Below are 27,249 nucleotides of genomic sequence, written 5' to 3' on the forward strand. Positions count from 1 at the left end.
TTCTGAAGAAACCTTTTCCTTTCTATTTCTTTTTAGTATAATCTTAATGTAACATATATAATAAAATAATAAATCAAACCTTCTAATCATAGAGTCAACATTCTCATCTCTTCTTCATCCTGAAAACCCTTGTGCCCACAGTCACATGCATTCACCCAAAAGAAAGAGGGGGGGAGGAGCTGCCTAAGCAAAAGGAGAGGTTCAGACAAGGCTACCATTACCATCTCACAGCCTTGTGCCTTGCTACTGAGCCATTGGAAGGCAGGCCTAGGATAGGAAAACTTGAGGGTGTGTACACTTGCCAAGTATCAGGAGATACAGTTTGGTGGGAGAGAAGGCAAAAAAACCTGGAGCATGGGGGAACAGACGACACCTTCACACTCTTGAGCTGCAATGCAAGCTTGAAAAATGTAATAGATTGTTATTTTCTCTCTGAAAGAAATGGGACACTATCAGCAGGGGCCAGGCAACAATTTCTAAGTTTCAAAAGAACACTAAAAACAAAACCTGCTCTCTGGGTACAGGTAAGATGTTTGGGTTTAACACCTAACAACTTCTTAACTCTAATAAATTCTAAGGTCACAAAACCTCCATAAGAAAACAAGAATGAAGAAAAAGGCAAAGATGAAGAACTTACTGTCTTGGTAAGATTAACACATACTTTTGGAGTCCCTTATTAGTGATCAGAATTGGCTACACCATAAGTCAAATAGCAGACTCTTGGCCTTGCCCCATCTGGCTAAATGGCACCTAATCATAAACAATCATCTCCAGTATAGAAGAGATAAACAACCTCAACCCTGAAACTGTATAGCAGATTAACATAAGCCAGCAAGTTCAAGAGCAAGGCAGTCACAAGGACCATGTCCTTGTAAGCCTTTTGAGGCTAAATCTGAAATGTTCTAACAGTATATTATAGTGCAATTTAGATGGTCTGCAGCTCACTACAAAGTACCACAGCACAGCTGTAATTAAAGCTCTGTCATTCTTCCCACTATAAACTTTGCTTTTCATGAGTTTATAACTTAGATTGTAAAAATCTGTTCTGAGTGAAAGCTTGGCAAACCAGAGCCTGTGCATAAGAACATGTTCTTTTTCCAAGGCAGTCAGCTCCTTAAGGTTTTATGAAAAGCAGAAAAGTTTTCCAGCTTAACCCAAAGTAAGGTAAAGAAAAATAAGCCATATGTCCCATATGTCACTTAAATTCCTTTGTAGTTTGAGGAGGGAAGTTTTATCTCACCAAGTTCAACTCACAGAGAGTCCAATGTCACTTCACAATTCAAAAATGGAAAAACAATGCATACAGCCAAAAGAAGAGGCTTAATACAATTTACACAGGCTTAGCTGTAACCTAGACCTGGGCTCAACTGCAGTGAAAATATCCCCAGACCTACCAAAGAGAAGGCAGATTGTGTCTCCTCTGCTAGCCAGCCATAACCCTGTTTCCCGTGACTCCTTGCCCATTCCTCCCCCTCCAAACTGAACTGAACTCTTATTCCAAAGTGCATGAACTTCTGAAGTTAGTTATTCTCCTTCTCTATTTTTCACTCATGCCTCTCAGCTGCTCTGGTCAGAAGAGTAATTCTACATACACTTGACACTTGATAGTGTTGGATGTGGAAATATCTGTCTACCCACTAAGTACTCCAAAATTACATACAACAGTAACACATAAAAACTCAAGACTGTATTTTTCATTTCTTTGACAGATGAAACTGGCAATAGAGTTTTTACAAAAGATCTCAAGAGACATGTCTCATGTAAAAAAATGTAAGATGAGGATTGGTATGGAACAAAAAAAGGAAAAGGGAAAGAAGTCTTAACAGACCAGCAGACTTTATGTATTAAGACTTTTGTGAATCTGCTTGCTAAGGCAGAATAGATATTTCCAGTCTGGCTTCTCAAGCCCTAAAAGACATAACAGCAACTAACTCCTATGTGAAAAAGCATTCATCATCCATCTTACTAGAATACTCCTTTAAACTGGTTCATTAAAAATTCACATTCACAACTAGTTTCTGGTCCAAAAGATTTTCTTTAAGTAGTTAACTGACCAAAAAATTTGAACAATTGAGAGCCTAAAATATAACAGTAAAGCACATATGCCCACCTTCACGAGTGAAACACACCTTCCTTGAAAATAGAAAACTCTGAAACTCAGCTACCTGTTGAGAAAGTGTCTTTACTTTTTTCCTAGCAAGTAATTCAGAAGGATGGGCAGTGAGTCATTGGCTATTGCCTCAGTCTTCCCTGTACATGTTTGTCCCTCAGCCTCTGTGACTATGAAGGCCCAGTCCCCAGTTTACTTTGACTACACTTTCACCCATTCCCCTTATGAATTGAGTAGTTTCACACATCTGACCGATCTCAGTTTGCAAGGCACGGGCATGTTTTGTTTTCTGCCATCTCCCAATCTGCCCGAATGAGAATGATAAACCCATTGCTCATCAAGGGGTTTGGCCATGCTTTTGGTTTTGCTCTTATGCAACACAAACCTGCACAAAGCTGCACTCCTGAACAACAAGGCTATTGAGCTTTCCCAATGCTGGGAGTGGCCTCCTCTTAAACCCTGTCAGCTGCCTATCCCCAGCGATCCCAGTTGACTCATAAACTTGAGATAGACCCTGTTGATTTCAGACTCTTAAACCAAAAGCCAACCAGCTTCCCTCATCAGACATCCTGGTAGATAACAACAGATAATAAACTTCTGTAGAGATAAACAATGGTAACTATACAGTGGTGCTTTCATCTGTGTTCAGTTCTTCAACGATAACATGACCCTCATCTCCTCAATGGAAGATGCTGATCTGATAGCACAGGACAACTCCAGCTGTACAGAAATCACAGCAGCTTTTTAACCTGCCTATGCCACTTCAGTTACACTCCTCCTTTCTGGAACAAAAGGCTCACATGCACAAGAGAGGATCAGCTTCCCGTGCTAATTGCAATACAAGCATCTCCCAAGCTGGCTACAAAGGGCATGAGCAGGCATTTTCAGAAATTCAACCTTGACAAAAGGCTTTATCATCTCTCCTTAATATGGAGGTGTTTACACCTCAGGCAGAAGAAGGAAGTCAAGGTAGGGTGTGTTTTCACAGTTACTCCTGTCACACAACAGGCAGGCTAACTCATGAGTCTTTGAGTGCCCCTGAGTAAATGCCTGAGCCAGCTCTATACGTACAGCTCTTGCACCATACACCTTGGATGACCAAGTGATGCTTTCTGGCCCAGCACAAGCAGGATCCAGCTCTGCTCTCAGTTTCTATCCAACTGTCTCAAACTTACAGCCCCTGAAAATCACCCCACAAAACCAAAGAAAATAAAACATGCAGTTCTAGTTCCAGAGGGTTCTGCATCAAGGTAATTTTATAACTTTCCCCACAACAATTACAAAGACTTGTTCTTCCCCCATGCATTTTCTTAATGAACTGATGGAACTTGTGTGAAGTGCTCCCACTGCAGTGAAGATCTGAACACAAGGCCAAAAAAAAAATAAATTCATATTTAAGGGCTTAAGTCCAGAGTTATACAGCACAAAAACAGAGATCTGGAGATTAAATTCTGCCTTTCCTCAGGGGCATAAATCCATCTCTAATAGCTGGAGATGAGAATCTTCCTTTAAGGAAAATTGCTTGACAATTGGCTGTTACCAGCTTTTTTTTTTTTTTCTAATTGTAATTTATGAGCTTGATACTGGTTAGAGATCAACTATTCTGAGTGAGCAATCTGGACAACCAATTTATCTTCATTGACAACAGAGTAATGACTTAATTTTATGTAAAAAAAAAGATGAAGCAAAGCCCTCAGCTGTTCCAAGAACTGCTACAAGAGAACTCAACTTTATAATAATGAGACATCTTTGTTTGACGAGTGGAATACTGAGAAAATCAAAGCTTCACTAACCTTCTACATTCATAGCTTCCCTCAGAAGCTGCAACTTCTTCTGTCTCTCTCTTATCCTGTCAAAGGCACTTGATATTGCTGCAGAAGTTGATGTCTCAGGCATGTGGCGTGTTTGGTCCAGTTTTTGTGGTCCGAAGACATCCAGTGCTATGCTCCCATCAGAGTACCTTGCTTCCTTGTTCCTGGCAGCAGTAGAAGTCCTTACTGTAAATGTTTCACACTGATGGCTGTGCCTGTGAGGGCCTCCAGCATGGTCCCTCTCAGCTGCCTTGTCAGTAGTGCAAAGCAAATCTGTGGAAGAAGCCCATATTTTCCGTTTGGGAGGGACATCTGTGTGAAGGTGACCTTTTTTCTCAAGCTCACTGGTTTTACACCTATGAGGACAGAAAACATCTTCCTGACCCGAACTGTAATCTGCAGAAATGCCCTGGAAAAACTCTTCCTCGTCTCGTGTTCCTCTAACCGACAGAAATCCCATAGACTTGCTAAGTCCTTTGTTAAGGGTGGTCTGTTGAGAGAAGTGAGCTCTGTGTCCATCAGGCGCATCAACCGTCAGTGTTTTTCCTGGAATGAGGAGACATTTCATATATGTAATTTTCTACCTAATACACAGGAGTCCAACACAAATTGGTCAAAGTATATGATGAACACACGCTTGGGCATTGGTTTTACCCCACAAAGCATTGAGAAGGCTGCTCCAAGGGCTCCCTCAGTCAGCAAAGGCAGAAATACGACTGCTTCATACATAATGACCATTCTATTGCTTTTATTTCTAAAAAGCTCAAGAAAAAAAAATAAGGCCTACTATAATTCTGCATTAACAGTAAAAACTCCCAAACTATCACATACCTGCTGAAAGTTGTTTCCTCATAAGTTTCATTTTCAAAATAGCCTGGACTATCACCAAAAATACTACTTAATAATCAATCTGAAATCAGCCATTCCTCTCACACCCAAATACACCGCCTACAGGTTTTAATAACAAGTCTGGGTTTGTTCTACAGATTTACAGATGCCCTGCAATAGAGTCAGCAGTAAAAAAAGAATGACTGTGTATTTAGGAATTATAAAAATCCTAGATCTTCCTCTAATGACTAATTTTGGTGACTACAGTATTTCCTGGTAAAGAATACTCTGAAACAAAACCAACAAAGCTCCCAAGGTTAAAATGACTCTGTGAGTCTGCACCCTTTGAGTTTCACTAATACACAGATCTGCCAATTCTTAGGAATTCTTAGGAATTCCTCTCCCTATCCCTTCTCATGAAATTACTTCCAGAATAAAAGAAACTGCCAGAGGTGGAACCATATCAATGAAATATGTGGTCTCTGAAGAATATCATATCATGGTAACCAAAAAGTTTTTTCCCAGGTGGAGTCAGCATGGCATGTGACTGATGCCTTCCTTAGAGCTAGCTCCATCTTTATGGTGATATTCCCATGTACATTCTTTAAGAAGGAGCAGCCTTGAAGATTTCACTGCAAAAGCAAGCAGTTATGAGTTCAAAGTAATCCCTGTGCTGTATCTACTACTCCTAAAGAATGCATCACAATCCTATCTGCATCGATTGAAATTAACTGCCCCACTTGCACAGCAGGCTCCTGATGATCTTTATCTAGAGTGTTATCCTTCCAAACAGAATTTCACAGAATGCTTTAGAGATGTTTGGAAATGTAGTCACTAATGCTTTAAAAGCTTATGGCTTTTAAAGGCATAAACACCTTTCAAGTCTGATATACTTCTTCAAGAAGGGCTGTGCTTTTAGATTGTAGTTTTTATTTCTGTGATATTTAACTAACAATCTAAATCAGCAAGATTTAAGCCAAATGCAACCAAGTAGCCCCTTGCTTCCTACCACCATGCAAACACATGATAATAAAATGTTAGGGTTTGGATTGTCTAAAGATGTCTTGTAAGAAATCACACACAATTACCACATGCTCTAGCCAAGAAAATAAAAAACGCTTTTGCCAGTGAGAACACACTAATCTTCTAAAAGGATCTGATACCTCATTTTGTATTTTACAAAGATAGCTTTAATATTAAACTAAACATAATTATCTTTGTGGTCAAGTAAATATTACATTATTACCTTATTCTCAGACTATACATCATCCTAAGGCTGGTATATGTATAATTCACACACAAAAAAGCCTTTTAAAAATAAGTGCTCATTGTGAAGTTCCCACTAGTGGGATGATACCCACTCTGCAAACATGTACTTCACATTCATGTACATGCACCAAGGACAAATATTCCTGAACAGAACTTTAACTCAGTCATTTGTGAGACAAAGAACTAAACACTGCAGTTGGCTTTTTAAGATGGCCAACAGGAACACAAATCAAAAGGAGCTCTGAGAATCCTCCCCAGTAATGAGAGTTCCAGGATAATTTTAGGCCAGAAAAAACCAAAACAACCTCCTCTACACACTTTAAAAAAACCCCAAACACCCACTTCTTTAACACTGAAAGCATTTACATGCAGGGTCCTTACTGAACAAAACAAAGGCAAATAAAGCAGAAAAATACCAAGAGAAGCAGGCAGCTGCAACTCCCATGCACTACCACAGCTATGCACACAGGATTACTTGCTACAGAATTGGTCATGACTCAGAAGGACATTCCTGCTTCAAAAGATCATTTAGGTCTCTGCACACTGATCCTGTTGCAGGATCACATGCAATGAAAAGAGTCACAAGGTACTTTCAGCACCTGTGGGTATCCTCACCACCGCACAGTCCAGAGACACAACCCTCTCTTGCTGTGGGCTGGTGAGAACTCCAGCAAAAGAGCCCTGTCAGTGAAAGAGAGTGCTGGGGGCAAGGAGCATCCTCCTCACCAAAGCTGTGGACATGGATATACCAGAAGCTATTTCCTGTCTGCACAGAAGCACTGAAGACCCAAGCACACCAGAGATTCTCTCTACTCCCCGTCCACTGGGCCTTCCCTAACAAGAAAAGTGAAGGCCATGAGCACTGGCTCATGGGCAGTGGCTAGGGAAGTGCTCATGGCTACAGCTTTGCCACTCAGCCAGCCAAGGGCATGATGAGGCAGGAGATGAGTTGTCCCGCCAGGAAGCAGAGCAGGAGGTGTTCCACTTCCACACTGCTCTTCCACTCTACAGGTCTAACTCAGATCCACACTGACTTCTGCAGTCAGTGAGAGATTTCTACACAGTACCAAAATGAATGTACAGCTGGCCTCAATATTCAGGCTTGAGACTGTAAAATTCTCTTAGAAGTCTTTCATCTGTCCTTTATTACTCTCCCCATTCCCACTTCTGCTTTTTATCAGCCTTGCCAGTTCTTCCCACCTCTGCAAAACCCATCCCTCTCTACAGGACATTATTTCAACAAGCTCTGCCCTAACTGACTGACAGTGCCAACATGAGCCGGTTAAAAATCAAACACATGATTTTAGGGAGACTTTAGGGCAAGGAGTGCACAGCCTGGGTATCTTGAGAGGGCAAACTGAAACAAAGCAGCAATAGAGAACTCTGAGACCTGGACTTTCCCAGGCAAAACTGCATGCTGCTTTTAGCACCAGAGCACAGAGGGATCAAGGGCAAGACTTCTCAACACAGAAGTAACTCAAGTGCAAATACCAGTAGTAAAATTGGATTAGGCAATCAGTCCAAGCCAATATTTCTGTTTTTAACAAGGTAAATCTGTCCTCATCCCTTCTTCCTTTTTTGAAGTACTGTTACAGACTTTGTAAGTCACACGATCAACTGTTAAGGTATTTTCACTTTTTTAATCCTGGACTTCCTCCACTACCTCAGCACTACTTGGATCAAGAGTCCTAAATGACTGCAGGAAGTGTCTTTCAGCACAAGGCTCATGTATCCAGATTCCAAAAAACAGTACACCTCCAAAACAGAGCAGACTGGAATAATATTCCCTCTTGAACACGTGGATTTTCAGTTGAATGGCACGTTCAAGTCCAAATTCCTAAGTCAATATGTGGTTTATCCTTCAGCTTTCCCCCCCCGCCCCCAGGTTTTATAATCAAATGTGTGGAAAAATGAAGGAAAGCACCACTAGCAAAAATCTATATGTAAGGAATAAATATCTAACTAATGATCAAAAGGAACCTGCATAAAGGAACTTGTATGTCTTTATGATGCAAGACTCATTCTATGACCTTCCCCTTTAAAAAAAAAAAGTTTGTATTGGTAGTGAAAACTCTGGAGACCTATCCCAATGGCTCGACTGGAGACATTAATTACACCACCTGAGACCACACAGAGCTACTCCAGGCTTCAGTTACCCAGGTGTGCAACAGGACAGAGCAGAGCCTCCCTGTTTGTCAGTGAGGGTGACAGAACAAGCCACTGGCAATTAAGATGCTGCAGCATGTAAGCAACTTCAAAGGGAATACTTTCCCCTTCCCCAGTTCCTTCTCTGTTGCACTAGACTCTCCTCCTTGCTCATCTGAAGAGTGTATGGGCTCTTGATTCCTCATATCGCCCTCGGGTGTTTATCCTCCACTTGATGTTACATTAGTGCAATTATTTATAATTACTGTAAATAATTCAAATGCAATTACAGTAACTGTATCATTCCTGTGTATAATATATAGTGAGGGAATAAATACAATAAAAATAGCAATTAATCACCAGGAGTTCATGATTAAATTCCCTTCTGGTGCTAAAATGAAACTCTAGTTTTCCACACGCACCTTCAACTGCCAGATGTTACATTTGCTAAACAACCATAGATCTGCTTCCTTCTTCCTTTGGTGTTTCCAGCTATGAATGCATCTACACCCTTTTACACCAGTGTCATTCACAGACCATCTTTCTCTCAGGCTGACAGTAATCTGGTTGATTTTCCTCTGAGAGGGGAAAATTGTCTAACTGTTGTCTAACTAAATCCAGTCTGTCTGCTATTACTTGTGTACCAGCCTGATCATACAGGCAATTAATCCAATATTAAGTCAGCACAAATACTGTTGGTACTATCACACACTGTATCTGTTTTTGCTGGCTTAACTCAACCCAATTTTCTTTAAAGTTTTTCTGCCTGCCCCTTCCTTTAGTTTGCACAAAATAGAACATCTTTTTCAACTCTGTTATGGATTTTGACTTGTGGATGTATGTAGATGCAGACATATGGGAGTGGGGAAGAGGGGCTGTGGGGAGCAGGGAAAGACTGCCCACACGTGCATGAGAACACACACCATCTCTGCCAGATTGGAAGGTCTCAAGAGAGGAAATTATTATACAGGAGTTTAAAAAACATCTCCCACGCCATCTTTGTGCAGAAAACAAAGCCATAGGAAAAAACTCTTTCTCCCTAGACAATGTGGTTAGTTTCTAAAATATGAGTGGGTAGCTGATGGAGGAGTTGGGTTTGCAATCCCTTTGGGGCAGGCTAAAAGCCAAACAGAAGACAACAGAGCCAGATGTGGCCTGTGGCTTGACTGCTAGGAATGGCACCCCCTCTTTTCCTTTCTAAATTGTTGAGAAAAATCCAAGCTTCAGATGGAAATACTCCTAAACAATGTATTCTCTGTGAAGGAAGAATTGAACTGGACACAAGGATTGTTGAAAGCACTATATGTAATGGCCAAATTATAAATCCTGCATAAAAACTTGCAGTCTGCTTTGGACTGACAGCTTTCCTATCAAAAAACACCAAACAGCTCAAAAAACCAGACATCTTGTTCAGAACAGTGGTAGTGAGCTTTGCCAAGCAGTACTTCATATTTCATAAATGCAACATTTTACCTCTTCCCTTCCTAGGCACCTCTGCAAGAAAAAGCAACCATTGCTCTTCCCCACTCAGCTTTATGGGTAAGGGTTTTTTCGTGGTACATTTCTCAACCAAGTAGGCAAAAGATCCACCTAGCTACTCCTTTCCTGGATTTTTGTGTATCCCAGGAGAAGCTCAGTGATACAGCTGCTTTTCTGTACAGAGACAGCATTTGGCATCTCTAGATTGGTTTCCTCATTGATCTTTGTGTCTGCTCTTGTTTTAGCTTCAGAGTTCTGAGTTTGTCCTCAGCATTGCTCTGGAAACATTTCCAATAGCACCAGGCTGGAAGCTCCCTATACCTGGAGAAATTATACCTAAATTTAAAAGATCTCCACCAATGCCAACCACCAGTACACTAGATGCAACACAAACACTTATTGGAAGAAAACAGGCATGGCTTTTGGAGTGAAAAAGAATAAATTTTTCTTTTTCTTTCAACAAGAAATCTTCATCTGGCTTTCATTTGTTTTTGCTGAACTCTGGAAGTTATTCTCCACCTACTCAGTTCTTTTTTTCTGGAACTGAGGAGCCAGGGGAAATTAAAAGAAAAAAGTTAAAAAAGTATATTTAGCAGATTTACAGATGACAGACTTTCAAGCAAATGGAAAGAAGTTTGTGCTGCAGTTTTTGATAATTTAAGTCTGTGTGTTTGCATTTTTCAAGATAATGTTTAAGCTACTTCAGTTCACACGTGGAGGTATCCCTATATACCATAGGATATGCAGTAATACTATAAACCATTTATTTATAGAATAAAAGAGGTATTTTCACCCAGATCAGGAACTAAAACATAATGCACAGCCAACTTCACTGGATCAATAGAAAAAAGGGCACATTTTCATTTATTTGAGTTTTTTGTTGCTATTATGGAGAGTGGTAAATAAACTGTAGAATATTTTTAAAATTAAAATCAGCTGCACTTAGCCTTAGCATTTTTCATTCAGTTTACAACACCTTCCTATTGTGTACAGTTAAGGTAAATCTAAATATTTCAAGCCTTCATTCATGTAGCACATATTTTTGGCAGAGAAAAAGGTCAGAATACAACTGTAATATTATATGAATTGGACTTGTGACGGTCTACCACATTGTAAAAGTCAAGTTAAAATCAGGGATCCTCATGGCAGGAAAGCCAAAACACCTGTTAGCTGCACCTCTTCAGAAGATGAAATATCTCCGGCAAAGGTCTGTCCCTGGTGGTCATGGAGCATCAACTTAAATTGGAACTTTGCAAACAAACACACAAGGTGCAGAATTTCAGGTATTTGATGGTTGGGAAGGAGGTTTCCAAGCAAGCACAAGTTAGGGAGATTTCAACTGAGCATTAAATAGCCTACACATCCTTTTAAAAGATAAATTGTGGCAAAGAGTAACAGAGTGAATTAATTCTTGCTTTATGTTTGGAAGAGTTGGACAGTTATTTAATCTTTTGTCACACCAAAAGAACTTTATGAAGCCAGTTAAGTAACTTTCACCTATAATTCTTGATCTAAGAACTCTTTAAAGGTCTAAGGTGTTTTTAAGTACAAAAATTAAGTAACTCATTGGCTCAGATGACTCATGACAGGTCTTACTGCTTTTATTTCTGCTGGCTCAGTCAGTTCCTAAACACTGTGTTCCCAATATGACTTGACTAAAACCAAACATTCTGTAATATTAATTTACAATAAATTACTTCTGCAGCCAACCCTGCTGTAAAACTCATTCACCAAGATAACCACAGAAAATGAGTCACAAAAGAGACAAAAAAAATTTAACTGGAGAGAATATTAACACAAAGCTATTTATTAATTTAATAATTATCTTGAAGATAAAGATGGAAATGAATAGCTGAAAATATCGAAGCTGATTACATAAGGTGAGCAAAATATTTGATTTAAACATGCGAGGTGAAAAAATTTCAAAACATTTATCCTAAGTCAACAATAAAGTCCTGGCAATTATAATTGTGGATTAACATGGTATGGAAAACTGATCCTAAGAATAATAAAATTCAAATAAAGGAAAAATTGTATCATTTTACAGAGACTGCAAGTTTCTAAGGCATTAGTTGGCTACTCTCCAATTAGAAGCACATCTCTCTTACTGAACCAACTCTTGTATTCAGGAACTTAGCATGACTTAGCAGCACAATTTAAGTTACAGTCTCCAATACTCTAAACAATACTCTACAACTTTCCAATACTCTAAAGTTCACAATAAATGCCATACCCCTTATGCTGCTTTTTCTCCATGTGACAGATATTCTATTCAACATGAATTCTAAGATTTTTCACAACAACTCAACAGAACTTCACCTCAGTGAGCATTAGGCAAGTCCTCTGTCCTTTCCAGCAAAGATTGCTGCTCGCTGTATTTACTGTACTTACAATACACTAGGGAAGTGACTAGGAAAGTTATACACATTCTTATGTGCACCCACCTCACCTCCTCCAATCATCCCCATGCTAAACTTGACCCAAAAAGTGTTCTCAGAGGCAGTTAAACCCAAGAAAAGGGTAAAAGATGACTCACAGAACTTCTAACTCATTAGAAGGTTCAAAATTGTCTCTTAGTAGCTTACTGACCTATTAAATGCTTGCCAATTTGCAACTGGACTAAGAGGCATTTATTTCAGCTACAAACAGCAGCAGAACAGCACAGTGACAAATCAGGGAAAAAGGACTGTGCCTTCCTGAGTTGTTTTGGGTTTTTAGCTTCTTTTTTAAAAGGTAACATTTTTCTTAAACCTTCATCTGGCCTTCTACTTGTGGCTCCTCAATTTATGAGATTATGAGATTATATTTAATCAGCACTACATTCTATAGCTCACTTTGCCTGAAATTTACAGCTGTGCTCCAGGGCAGCTGATCTGTGCTGTTATTGACTGAATTTGCACCAGCAAATCTGCACAGCATTGCAGGAAAAGAAATAACAAGCACTGAATCTCCCTGAATCAAATGCAAGCTGTTGCCCATTAGTATCAGACACCCATTTCACTGGGTCCTCACCAACTTCCAAATACATGACTCAGTGTACTTAACATCAGTGTAAAAACAGAACTGAAAACAGCAAGAACTGGTTTGGTTATTTGAGGGGTTCTGTTTTGTATATTACAATTCCCTGAGGTCTCAGCAAAACAAAGATCAAGCAATGGATCGAAGATCAAAATAAAGAGAAGATGGTGCTACTAGGAAAAGGCATTAAGGGATTAAGGCATACTAGGAAAACTGACTGATAGCAGAAGCAGAATTGGGAAAGGTTTTGGAGAAGCTAAGAAGGTAGTAAAGGTTCCAAAGAAAAGGAGAAAAATTAGTTCCACAAATAAATAATACAGTGATACAGAGAAATTGGAAACGTTTGAGTGGAAGCAGGTCAGGCAACACATAAAACAAATGAATGAGTGATTTCCATCTTTTTAAAATGAAAATAGAGACTCAAATATCAGAAAACATGAAAAATATTTTCTGCTTCAAGGGATGGGGGGAAGACAGAACCATAATACCAAAATATCATAAAGCCTACAAGGTAAGTGAAAAGCAGTTGTGCTCATTGAGAGCTCATCCTAAAAAGAATAGAAAAAAATCAAGTATTCAAGAGCATCTCATTAATAACTTGTACCTTGCAGACCAAGCTTGGAATTATGCAGATAACAATGTTTGCACTGGAAGAGTGAAGCACAAACATTTATTCTCTGGGCTGCCACACATTTTCTGTAACACACTACACATGCAAGCACTTTCCATGAGCTTCACAGGAACAGGTGTTAAGGGATGAGGACTATTCAGCCAACTTTGTAGTCTGGGGGTTGTCAGGTTCTCTCATTTCACAAATATTATTTGAGTAAAGATTCTATTAAATTAGAACTCTTCAGATAGTATGAAGTTCCCTAAAAAGAGAACTTTTCTTTCAGAAAGTAATTTTGACCAAGGTTGCTTAAAACTCTCTGTTAAACTTACTGGTTGATAGCAGCTGAGCCAAGTGGCCTCAGTCTCCAAGAATAAGAGGAAAAAATGACATTTTTTTCAAGTTAGAGAATATGGTAAAAAAAACCAGCAATTGGATCATCTAGTCTACTTCCTCTGAGTTAAAGACAGAGTCCTCAGAGGAAGTTTCAGACATTACATCTTATTCACCCTGATGCTGACCCAGAAAGCCACGAAGATATTGGCTGGAGCTAATACAGCGATCTCCAAAATTTAGTAGAACCTAAAACAAAAGGGTTTTTGTTAAGAATAATGAAGAGACTGGGGACAAGCATTACTTCAGGAGAAAGAAAAATCTGCTAAAAAGCTTAAACGAAGCTGTGGGTAGGAAAACAAATACACAGAGAAACAAAACTCCTCAAACCACAAACATTTAAAAAGAGTTAAAGATTTTCTATGAAAATGAATAACAAAACAGCAAAAGACTGATCAGCTGTATTAGAGAACAGAAAGCTAGAAACAACAAAGAAAAGAATAATCAGAGTTTGCTAATGCAGTGAGAACAGACTTTAAAGACAACCCTGCCATGTCCCTAAAACTTTACAAATATTTTGCTCATTCCCAAAACACAGTTAACTATAGTTACAGAATAAAAAGCAGAATAGGGGATGGAAAGAGGGTATAGAAATGAAAAACTTGAGGTAGTAAGGCATTTTGCTTAAATAAAGTTCTTGAAAAACATACGGAATAGGGTAGTACAGGCAAAAGAACAAAGGTGTGTAAAGAAACAGTGATGTTTATTGGACAACACTGGAGACTGGGAAGCATAGGGTTAAAGAATTAACAAATTAACAACCAGGAGAATAAAGCTCTGGTTCAAACCTTAAAATTAGTGGGAACCAGGGAAAGAATGTATTTTAAGAAAGCTCTTAAGAAATTCAGAAAAGGCAGACATGACACAGTTTATGAATCCAGTGAACTAGATTGATCCAGTCCCAAAAGATCTCCCTATTGCTACAGAAATATTCTGGAAAAAAAAAAAAAAAAAAAAAAAAAAAAAAAGAGAAGAAAGAACCAGTAAGAAAACAAAGCCCCTGAGAAAGCTGTCAGAACAGTGAATTTGTGCCAGAAAATAAGAAACAGCTTGTACCAGAAACTGTTCCTAAACACACAGTGCTGTAAGGGAAGGGCTGACAACCACTGCCATAAGTGTTTCATATGAAACAGTAGCATAATCTAGCCTCATCTTAAAAAAAAATATATATATATATATATCTCAATAAATGAAGACCACCAATCCCTTGCCAGACTGGTGTCTAATTTCTGCAGTTCATATTGTCCCTGACAACTTCATGGGTTATTTCAGTTCCTGCTTTTCACTGCATTGTTGCTTGACACAAAGCCAAAGAACAGAGGAGCAACTTGAGCACATCAGCAACATATCTTTGTTGCAATGACTTAGACTGGTCCAAGCTGATGCCTTATAAAATGTTCCTGCTCAGCTCCACAATTCTTCCAGAAAAATTAGAGACTAGCCTTTTGGAAGAATACATCCTCTTGTCTGAAAAGCCAAGCACAGAACTGATGCTGCTGATGCTGCCAGTGACCTTAAACAACATCTGTGATCTTAAACATCAGCATTCAACCTACATCACTTTAACCTTTTTCCTCCAATAGCAACCATCTGTCTCCTTCCTGGTCTCCCAGTTTCCTCTGTCCTTACTTCCCTGAAGTAAAGTACAGCCCTACCTGGCATCCATATCTACCTCACACTATCAAAGTATAGCAGAACTGTTATAGAATATATACCACTTCTCTTCAGGAAAAAAAAAAAAGGCAGCAAAAGAGCTTTGTGTGCAGGGAAAAGAGTCCAGGGCTCCTTGGGATGCAGGAAGAGATGTCTTGTGCAACTAGAGCTGTGATGAGGGAGCAGAGTCCACAGGAAAGAGGGACCAAGGGAAAGCTGCTTCCTGTTCCTCTAGCTGACCAACCTCCTGGTCAGCTGAAAATCTCCTTTCTCCAGAAACAAAACATTTGGCTGAGAACCTTTAAAACCTGTTCCCGCCATAAGGACTGAACTCAAAAACAAATATTTTCTTGAAACCATCACCAACTTTTAGCTAGATACCAAACCACCAGAGTTCTGTGAATGTAAGCAAGTCCTCCTCTATTTGATTTCTTTGTTTGCAAAATCTCCCCAAACCTGGTCTTCCCCAGGGCTGCAATGAAGCACTTACCTGTGGGAAGCCCTTTTCCCCTCAGCCTCTCCCGAATAGCCTGGCTCCTGTCTGGCTGCAATTTTCTGTCTCCATTACAAGACAGCTGATCCATCTGCAAAAAAAGGCAGTAACAAAGTCAAAAGGTAGGAAGAGCTCATATTAGTATGAAACAAGTGTTGTTTTTATGTAAATGCACAATATTAGTCAGTGTCAAAGAGTTAAGTGCAGAATGGGAGTTCAAACTTTTTAATAAAGAACTGATTCATCAGTGAGAATATCCCCTCGAATTATCCATATTTGAACAGTGTGACCTTTATTTAATGACACATTTGGTCTACCTTTTTTCCACTAAGAATAAATTAAGTTCACAACTTAAACACATTCCACCCCTACAGCAAACTGAAGGGACAGCAGCACTCAAAAACCAACTTCCATGATTATAACATGACTAGAACTTGCCTAGTTCTACCCAGGAGTTATCTGCATAACAGGAAGAACTGTCTTGTACCCTCACAGGACTGACTGCACATGCCAAATCACATGCACCCATTTGTGAGCAGCCTCTTCAGCCCCTCAGGCACATTCCTTTCACGTGTCATTCCTTTTACTCCCGCTAACTTTTCACTTAACCTTATTTTTTTTAAATCACTACTTCCCTAGGAAAAAAACCCTTTCACATGTACAGTCATTCAAAGAAGAGTTTATTTGCTACAACAAAACATTCTCAGTGAGATCTTTCCATATAGTGGGAGTGTAACCTGGACAGCAGGAGGGAAAGAGAAATCAAGCAGACTTCACAGTTACAATACAACTCAGTTAACATGAAACAGACTGAATCAGCCTGGGGCTATATTGCCCTTCACAAACCATATTAACGTGGCAAATGAAAACATTCAAATGGGACCTCTCAGCTGTGCTTCAAATGACCAGTTAGAGATAAGACCCCTGGAGCCTCTCATGAGGCCCATCAAGATTACAGCATTCCAACCTTGGAATAATAAGTTGCACTCTGCCTCTGAAAAAACAAAATTTATACATTTTTCTTGTTAACTTACAAAATTCCAACACACATACAGAGCACTGAACATTAAAACCAGCAGGGCTGGCTGGCTAAGGTGCACAAAAACCTAGCAGCACAGCTATGCTGTCATTGCTCTGTTAACTCTTGGCTCTATTCAGCTAGTTTTATTTCTAGTCTTCTTTCAAAGCCAATGCAGTGACACATTCAGAATTAAAACACTGGCAGAGGAAATGAGCAAAGCTTCAGCACTGTATAACTGCTAGTCCCACTCCTTCATTAACAGCATGGACAGGAGACTGGGAGCACACTTGCTGGATTCAGCTCTGCAGTGGATTTCAGAACAAGTACTTGGGAGCACTGTTACTGTCTTGGGCAGGCTGGTTGAGATCAGTCTGCCACACTAACCCCAGACTCCCTGGAAGCCTGCTGACAAAAACAAGAGGAGGGAAAGCAGAAAACTTGCTACCCTGAAATGGCCATCAACAGCTTGGAGAATAATGACTTAGAGTGGCTGTTTCTATAGATTGTGGCCTGATGTAAAATTTGGATCTTTATTTTAACAGCACCACTGCTGAAGGCCCTGTAGCCTTTTATTTCACTGAACCACAGACTTGGCAACTACACAAGACTTCAGACACTACAGTGAGGAGCACTGGACTGACAGACATACCTCACAGGCTAGACAATGCTTTGTGGAGCTCAGGCTCAGCACTATTTCTGGAGGCCTGGCATAATCAGCTGCTGTCAAATATTAGACAAATGCAGGGGCCTCTTGCTTTCTGCATTTCCAAACCAGATACATAAAGCAACTATCTAACAATCAGATCATACCTTTCCATTAGGGAAAAAAAATTAAAAAAGGAAGCATCAGCAAATTAATCATTTTTCATGAATTTCAGTTCTGTCTCTCTAAACAGAAATTTTTAATTTACATGGACCTGCTGCAAAGAATCCAGAGAAAGGACACTAAGCTGATTAGAGGGATGGAACACCTCTCCTACAAGGAAAGGCTGAGAGAATTGGGGTTGTTCAGGCTGGAGAAGAAAAGGCTTGGGGTGACCTAATTGTGACCTTCCAGTACCTGAAGGGACCCTACAAGAAAGACAGAAAGGAACTATTTACAAGGGCATGTAGTGACAGGGCAAAGGAAAATGGCTTCAAACTGAGAGTAGATTTAGATTAGCTATTAGGAAGAAGTTCTTTACTATGAGGGTGGTGAGGCACTGGCACAGGCTGCCCAGAGAGGTTGTGGATGCCCTTTCCCTGGAAGTGTTCAAGGCCAGGCTGGATGGAGCTCTGAGCAACCTGGTCTTGCAAAAGGTATCCCTGACCGTGGCAGGGAGGTTGCATCTAGCTTTAAGGTCTCTTTTAACCCAAACCATTCTAGGATTCTATGACAATTTATGGTCTTCCTTGATTTACTTAAAATTACTTAACTATTCTGAAGTTATGCTGTAATGGTTTAGGTGAAGAGAGAAGTTGCCCATCAGGAATAGTAACTTTGCAAGATGAGCTCATGTGATTTCTTTCACTTCTAAAAACAGTTTGGTCATTATTAGACAATAAAATCCTTCACAATTCTCATATTCAAGAGCTGAGCAGAAGTGCAAGAGAATTGGTACACTGCCTAAAGAATCCTTCTTTCTGTTAATAAGCAACTCTCCAAAAGCCAGGCATAACTTCAAGTTAAAGTAAACTCACAGCAATCATTTCTGAAGCATTGCAAGTAGCAACAAGTCTAAGCCTTGCCCTACAGTTCATCACCTTGCTGTCCTGTTTCTCCCTACTTTTTTTTTTTCAATGAAGACAGTTCACGAAATGACTTCCTGAGAAACTCATGAATGCATGTTCCAGGAGGAACTGTCAAGTGCACAAACTGCTACATGGGGACAGAAGCTGTTCTCTCCTTTCATCACTCACCCTTGTCAAAATTGCAACATACCAAAACAAAAGGAAGAAAGACAGCAGAGTGACTCTGAATTAGCACTTTTGCTCTCTTCCTGCTCACCTCTATTGTTTCCTCAGATGCTGACACAGACTTACCCCAGACAGGCTTCCCAGAACCAGCCTGACCAACTGCTTCACATAGGAGAAAGAAGGGGCACAGTTACTGTTCCGTATGTGGGCACTGCAGGCATCCAGAACCGTCCGTACAGACACACGGGCGTAAATGACATCCTCACACATGCCCAGGAGGATGCTGTTCAGGTGGTCTCCAAGCTTGATGGGCTAGTGGCAAACCAGAACAGGGGAGACAGGAGAATCAGTTTTAACAGTGACTTGGGGAACACTCAGAAACAAAAGACACTCAACAACGCACATTAACTATTCATGAGACTTGTTGCCTACATTATCTGAGTGCCAGTTTGAAAGTCACCATCTAGGAGGCGAAAAAATTGTGGCTGTAGAACAGGGGAGAGGCATTCAGCCTCTGGATTCAACCCTGACTCTGCAATGACCTGGCCTAAACAAGCTGCCTGATCTGCAAGGTCAGGACACCAAAGACTTTCTCAAACATTTAATGAATAAGTGAAAATAAAGCAAAAGGGAAAAGGTTCAGAGGAAGCTTTAATCCTTAATTTTGACCATTCTGCCGCTCACAAATATAAAATTCAAACCCCATGACAATAATTTTGTACAATCCTCTGTGCTCATTTTCTGCAGTTCCTCACTTCACCAATATTTTGCAGCAGATGTGTTAGCAAATCCCAAATTCCAGTGATATCACCAAACAGTATCAACAAAAAAGGAAGGAATAAAATAACCATTCCACTGATTAACAAAGCAGAGCTTCATAACTGCAGGACAACACCCATACAGAGTAAAAAAAATAAATCCAGATGTCTTTCTGTTGTCCCTGTTGTTCTGTGAATGCAGCACACTGAAGGTGGAATATCCCTCCCCAGGCTATGCAGCAGTCCCTGATAACACTTGTTCTCAGGTGCCACAGGCACTTGGGACCTGAGCTTTCTGATCTGCAGCTCTCCCAAAGTGGGTGGTTACCCACAAAGTACAAACACTGTCAGGCTTTTTGCATCACAGAGTGCTTCAAACAATTGCAATCTTTCAATCTTCCCTGTGTGAGCACTCTTAAGGTGAACCATTAAAAAGGCATTCTGGACCACCCCGATTTAATTAATGTAGGCTTTTCCCATCTATCTGTTTATCACTTCTAACTAATAATAAAAATCATGTATGTGAATAAGATATGAATCTCCTGTTTAGCCACACTCCCAGCAGAGAAGCAGCTCATTAACCAACACAGGCAGAGAAATACAGAAAACATATTAAAAAAGGGGGAAATCTGCACATGCAAATTAACACACAAAAGTAATGCCATACACAAGACTGTCCTTTTGCCAACACTAACTCCACAGGGCACAGGACCCACATGACAACGTCCCAAAGGCAAATTCCTTCCAGGCATACCCTCACCACATTGTCTTTGGGGAAATACCCTTTTATTAGCAGGTAGAGCATGCCTTCCCTCTACATTACTGAGAAACTGCTGCCACACTCTTGATACCAAAGAAAGAAACAAAGAAAACAGGGACTAAAATTTATGCCTACATTCCTCTCAACACCTACCTTTATTAAGTCACCTACTTTAAGGCACTCTCCTACTACTGTTGAATACTGCTCCTTTCATCTCCTACAAGACAGGAGAGCAAAGAGAAAAGCCCTGGTACCTAAGAAAACTCTAGGGATTTTGGGACAGGGACAGTAGGCATTATGAACAGGTACCCCTAAATAGTCAGAGCTTCCAAGTTTTTTACCTCATTAGCTGCATTCAGGCAGCTACTTCCAAATAAGTACAACCGAGATCCCAACTACAACTCTGTTAAAGAAAATATTAGGAACTAAACACCTAAAATGCTGAAGTCTTTAAAAATTTTCTTCCTCAGTCTTATATATAATATCAACTAGTAGGAACAAACCTAAATCCAAACCACAAATTGCTTCACCCACAGCTGCAAGTCCATCATTAAATGCTTTTCCAGAAGCATTCCACCTTATTTTCAGTATTCTAGATATTCACTTCTTAAAGTTTAATTGGGGGCAGGGAAGGAGCACGAAGATAATGAATCACATTTATCTTCAGTCAGTTTTGGCAGGACAGTCTAAGAGTTCTGCTGGGTGTGTAAAATAACCACATTGAGCAATAACACTCAGCTCTAAGCAGTCTGCAACTGTGTCTGCATTGACTGACAAATCCATAGCAAGAGTCTACTCCCTGTTCCACACAATTCATACCCTTTCTTGGCCATTGTGAAAAGGAAGTATCTATATGTGCCAAATCCAGACTCACGGAATCTACAGCAGTGTAGAGTACAAGTTTATTATGTGTAAAGCAACATTGTTACTTCAATATTTATTTTTATATAAGCCTAAACCAAAACAAATTATTTTCTCCTTTGTCAGCAGCTTAAACCATTGTCTTTCAGCCTGTGGCATTACAGGATAGACCAGCCCAGATGTATCTTCATGGAAACTAACACAAACGTGCTATCAGCACCTTCTCCCTGCAAGACAACACCAGACTTCACAAGAAAAAGCTCCAAGTATGGGAAAGGAAACTTCTGTACTGTGCAGTGACTGAAACAGACTGCCCAGAGAAGCTGTGGAATCTCCCTCACTGAACCATCTGGATGCAATCCTGTGCCATGTGCTCTGGGATGACCCTGCTTGGGCAGGGAGGTTGGACCCACTGTGGTCCTTTCCAACCTGATCCATTCTGTAATATTCTGGGCAAGGCATCTTACTCCTCAGTGTCTCAGTATGACATCCTGCCATGCAAACTCAAATGCAGAGTCAGTCAAACAACATTGAAGTTGCAATATTAAACAAAACCAAATCTAAACTTACCTGACTTTGAGGAACTTCATGGTCAGCTCCCCAAAAGAGTGCCATACCAAGAGAATAGATATGGACCTGCCACAAGACACAAAATATCTGTCAACTCATTGAACAAGACTGGAAATGCAAAGTAGACTTCTTAAAGGAGAGCAACTAACTTAACATCACTTTGCTTAGAAATACATTTCTAGTATTTAAGCTCAGCTGTCTTCCACATCCCACCTCTCCTTTACATGAGGTTCAGAAGAGCAAATCCTAGTGCTACAAGATATTCAGCATCCAACCAGTGCCACCATTTTCTCTGCTCAGTTTTAAGCTTTCATCTCACACTGAAGCCAGAAAACTCATGTAATCCATACAATCAGCCCAGTGTGGGGTAAAGACTGCATGGTTGTGTCCAAGGATCCTTAAAACCTGTGTCTGAAGGCAAGGCAGACCTTAGCATGACTCGAGCAGGGGGCTATCCTAATGAGATCACAAAGATTGAGATCAAAGGGAAAAGAAGGAAAGAACAAATGAATATAAACATTGAAAGCAGTACCTTAATCTATAACTGATATTTTAAGGTACAAATACATTAACTGTTATACACATAATTAACAATTAACATATCTTCAACATAATACATCCATCAGTACAGGGAATAAGCCCTTTAAAAAGTGCAGAATTAAGAGCACACCTAGAGAGCCAGCATGTGCTTAAATGTCAAAACAAAACAGGTAAGTGTAGAAAGAAAGCACAGTTTTTCTAAACTGTGTAAATAATATACACTAGTCATGGCTCTTTATACCATATTATTAGTATTATTTGTGGTACTTAAAGCAACAAATATATTGAATAATTCTGAAGACAATGAACAACAATTACAAGGACAGCAATAAATTAAAAGCTCACATAAGCTTCTTCAGCCTCTTTACCAACTAAAAGCAAAACATCTTACTTAAATTCTAGATATATAAATTGACAAAAATCTGAACAGATTGGGACAGTAGTCAGAAAAATGCATCAAGAGTTCTAAGTCAATACCACTGCCCTATCCAATCAGAAACATTCTTTTTCAAATACTGAGAAAATTGCTCTCTATCTGGTTTATTATCCATTACCCTTTCAACTGAAAAGCTACAAAGTCTTCCTTAAATATCAAGATATACCACAGCTACACAGAAAAAAGTGAATATGCTTTCATGGCAATAATGAATTCAAAAAAAAACCTTTTCAGAAAAAGCCAACAAAACACAAAAGACACAAAAGCAATTCAGAAAAAGCCCCAACCAAACAAAAATGGAAGTTCCTCAACTCTTTCAGTCCCCCAATAATGCAAGAACAGCAATCAAAAAGACTATTATAAAATTAGTTCATTCCAATTAGAGACACTGTCATAGTCGTAAGCCTGTCAGTGTTCAAGAAAAATTAGGACAATGGTCAGATACATTTCTGGGTTACCCTCTTTGGAATCTGGAATTGGACTTGATGATCCTTGAGGATCCCTTTCAATTCAGGCTACTCCCTCATTCTATGATTCTGAGTTTCAACATACCCAAATATATTTCCAAAAATGAGATGTGCAATCAGTCCTCTTAACTAAAACTTGCTACTCTACTAATCCATCTGAAAACAGCTTTCAAAGCAAAAGCATTTATTCAAAAATTCTAATTAATGTTTGTACTGTACTTAAAATATGTTCCACAATAAATAGATCAACATGAAATTAATTTCCCAAATCAATCTCCATTCTAATTTTGAATGGTTTGGTTACTCTATTTCCAATAAGCTTGCAGTTACTTCAGACATATTTTGGATTCAAATTGACTGTGTCTTGGAATAAAAGGGGTATTCTTTTACTGACTGTAATTTATTTTTAGTATTTCTCCTTGAATACACTGTTAATTTGTAATAGCAAGTACAATCATAACTGAAAAGACAAAGGTAAGCCTGTCACTGACTGACACAAGGCCTTAAAAAACAAGGTGTTTTTCTGCCTTCAGCAGCTTTTAGTAGAACAATCAAAAAGGAAAACACCAACTATTTCCAGTAAATGAATTCAGTGAACTACAGCCAGTTGTGACAGAAGAAAAAACATTTAAACGTGTCCAAAGTTACCACAATCAGCAAAGAAAGATATGATGCTGTGATCTAAGAAGCACAAAGTCAACATATTCCTTACAAAGAACCAGTATACACCTGATACAGAGTTTAATAGGACTGCAAAGGGAAGCAGTGAAGAAAAGAGGGGTGCACATATAAGCTATTTATCACCCCTACCAACTTCAACCAATAAAGCCGTAACAGGACACCAGTTTTGTACAAAGCTACGTTTCAGGGAGCTTCCTTCTTCCACATCAGCAACTAAGTGGATCACCTTCCATCCAGCAAGCAGGGTTATGCTGACATCAGCAGGGCAGAAATTCACACAGCCCAAATGAGCAAGGATTAATCAGCCCTGCACATGTACAGAGTGCCAGCATTTGCTCATGGCCTACTGACACACTCTGTGCTGGCATTTACAGGCCACAAAGGTCCCTCTGAGTGCTTCCTAAAGATTAAGAAACATCACAGCATGGCTTTTCATAGTAACAGTCCTCCATTTATTTCAAAAAGAGAAAAAGTAGCATACTGAATGCTGGCAGAGAACAAAGAATGCAATCAGCTCTGACCAAGGTCACAAGCTTGTCACTTCAGAACTATTTTTTCTGCCATTTTTAAAGGCTAGTTTTGTACATTAACTTCAGAGCTGGCAGTAGAGGTAACGTTATTGTCTTCAAAAGTGTTGTCCCTCTTGAAAGCAAATAAACAACTCCAACAGTATGACTACAGGATTTGCCAGCTGCATCCTACATAACTGAACCTAAGTCTTCATTGATGTCAGTGTTATTTTTTACTTCTCCATTAACTTTCAGTCTAGGTTGCTAATTGTTTATAGTTTTGCCATAGACAAAACTGTAAACATATTTTATTATACCAATTACTTTGACAATATGCAGGGCAAGAAGGATGTCTAAATGGCTTGGGAGTAACTGTGGATTTTCAGTAGGTGTTCAGTAGGTGTTCAGGATACAGCCCTGAAGAAAACTGACTATATACAAAAAGCTGCTAAAATAAAATATTCAACAGAGAAACACATGTTTTAATAGTCCTTGTGCACACAACAGCAACTCATGCCAATACCACTTTCCTCTGAAGTAAGAGCTGTTTCTTCCTGGAGGAACACTGCCAAGTGTCATAATTGTTCCCAGATTACAACACTGTCTGTGGCTAGCTTCCCTCTAAGGATTATTGATCCAGGGAAGCCAAGGAGATAGAAATAGCTCAGCTTCCTTTTCACTCACACCCACCACTAAATATCTTTGGGAATGGTTTCCTGAGGAAAGTGTTACCATTCACAACAAATTCTTGTCGAGAAGACAGCTGAGAAGATAATAATTTTGACTTTACCTGTCAGTGACCTGGAGGAGACCACATATACAAACCTCACCTGTCTGAACATTTACTCTTGTGAAAGACTTAAATGGGAACAATGGAAATTCTGTGCAGCCATTGCCCAAGTATGTATGTGGCCAGGGCTTGTACAGACTCTTCCTCACAACTGCATACAACTATAATCACTATTCCACTTTAACCAGAAAAATCAAGTAGGAGGATCCCTCTCCCACCTCACAAAAGAAATTACATGAATCACAAACTATGGGGAGACAAAAAGGCCAGTTTAAAGCTATTTTGTGAAGGGATCAACAACAAAACCCCAGAGCTGTCTGCCAAGGAAGAGGCACTGTACCTTTTCAACATCCGACAGGGATGACAGCGAGTGGTTCTGCAGAAGCTCCGGTGCTGTGAACGCTCGCAGGTCTTGTTGGGACACATTCTCATCAGTAAATGACACACTGCCAGATGGAAGCAACAGGAGAGACCACGGAGAAATTATGAATCCCAGAGCAGCAGGATCAGCTGTAATTGAAAAGGGAAAGAAAAACAAAAACCACCCTGAAAATGAAGCAATGTTGTTAGATTCCCTTGCTGGATGTTAGTTTATTATCAGCCTACATACTATTAGTGGAATAGATTCATGCTTCCTTTTCCACCTGTGGTATTTCATAACCACAACAACCACCTCAATCTTAATCACACTGGGGAGTAACACCTATCTTTTATGACTATTCTTCACTATTACTCATAGCAGAAAGCTTAGGAAGAGCTTGCTAAAATACTCACAATCCCCTGTCCTGAAGTTATTTCATTTATGTTACAGTTGACATATAAAATGTTCCCTTTGTGCAGTGCACATGTCATTAAGGCTAATTCCTACAACAGGAATTCCATTCCAAACTCCATTCCTACAAGGGGGTTTGCTCCTATCCTAACATAGCACTACTGCAACAGCAATGCCTGGAAGAGAGTAGACAAAGTTAGTGGGGAAGGAAAATACTCATTACAGTGGCTAATAGAAGGGGACAAAACAAAAGAGTTTTGGAGCACAGAAGTCCTTTTTAGCTTAATGTCAAAAATATTACAAATATTTGAACATTCCAAAAGAAGCACTGAAATTGCAGAACCAAAAGTAACCAAAATATGCAATTTGCCAGCTAGGTTTTTGATATCTGATGATACCGCTGTCAAACTAACTAAAAAAAAACAAACAAAAAAAAAACACACAAAAAAAAAAAAAACAAACCCCAAAACAAAACAAAAAAAAAAAAGAGCATTTCCTTAAGTCAAAATATTTTACATGAATCAACTCAGTTTCACTGAAGGAGGCATGAGGTTTCACTAAGTAAAGCTAAAAGTTAACTTTTATTTTTTCATAGGCAAAAAGGCAACAGCTCTGCCTTCTGCTACACAATATATTAAAGACCTGAGGAAACACACATTTGAATGGTATGCCCTTTTCCCTTGACATAGTAAGGAAAACCAGTAGAATAATAATTCCCTCCATTAACACCACCACTAACATTTTCCATTCTCCAGCTCAGGATATTCCTACAGCGTTGGCTCCTAGACTGATGAACTATCTTGTAATCTAGATTATTTCTAATCTCCTAGGAAATGTATTAAATTACTGCTTGCAGGTATCAGGTGTAAAAGGATCTCCCAAGTAATTCCTTCCATTTTCTAACCCCACTTCCTCTGAAACAAACAGAACAAGGACTGGTTGCTGTTATGGCAGCAAGTTCAGATGTTAAAAATAAAGAAATAAAGATGGACAGGCTATTCCTATTATATGTAACAAAAAATACCACATTATAGACCAAAGCTTCCAAAAACATTTTCAGGAAGACTACCTTAGTTGGCCTTTGACTTTCAAAAATTATCCTATGGGTAACTACTGGATTTGGCACCACTTCTGTGTGTATTCACCACTGATATAAAACCCTAAACAACCAACACCTTATAATATTTTAAGATTTCACCTCATGAGTCCCAACTCAGGAACCTTAAGAAATATAGAGGTTTTAATCTTAATTTAATATTTTATATAACAAATACTTGAAATACATAAAAACTCTTCATATTCTGAAACATACTAAGACAAAAAATTGATTTAGTTTTGAGAATTAACCCCCCCAAATTAGTCTGAAGTCTTCCCAATAT

The 27,249-nt window shown here is 39.4% G+C and overlaps 1 protein-coding gene across 7 annotated transcripts in view; it reads right to left on the minus strand.

Moving 5' to 3' along the window:
* Positions 1 to 27,249, minus strand: part of PTPN13 (protein tyrosine phosphatase non-receptor type 13) — a 113,061-nt gene that overhangs the window by 54,143 nt on the left and 31,669 nt on the right. For 6 of the 7 annotated variants that reach the window (XM_077177000.1, XM_077176999.1, XM_077176996.1 and 3 more), the window contains exons 3-7: positions 25,439 to 25,608; positions 21,676 to 21,741; positions 18,853 to 19,038; positions 15,807 to 15,900; positions 3,904 to 4,467 (exon numbers count right to left, since the gene is read on the minus strand). In XM_077177000.1, coding sequence (XP_077033115.1) covers positions 3,904 to 4,467; positions 15,807 to 15,900; positions 18,853 to 19,038; positions 21,676 to 21,741; positions 25,439 to 25,608 — 1,080 coding nt within the window. The remainder of the gene's footprint in view (positions 1 to 3,903; positions 4,468 to 15,806; positions 15,901 to 18,852; positions 19,039 to 21,675; positions 21,742 to 25,438; positions 25,609 to 27,249) is intronic. The other variant, XM_077177001.1, reaches the window with a different exon arrangement.

The sequence above is a fragment of the Agelaius phoeniceus genome, chromosome 4 (assembly GCF_051311805.1).
Source record: "Agelaius phoeniceus isolate bAgePho1 chromosome 4, bAgePho1.hap1, whole genome shotgun sequence".
NCBI lineage: Eukaryota > Metazoa > Chordata > Aves > Passeriformes > Icteridae > Agelaius > Agelaius phoeniceus.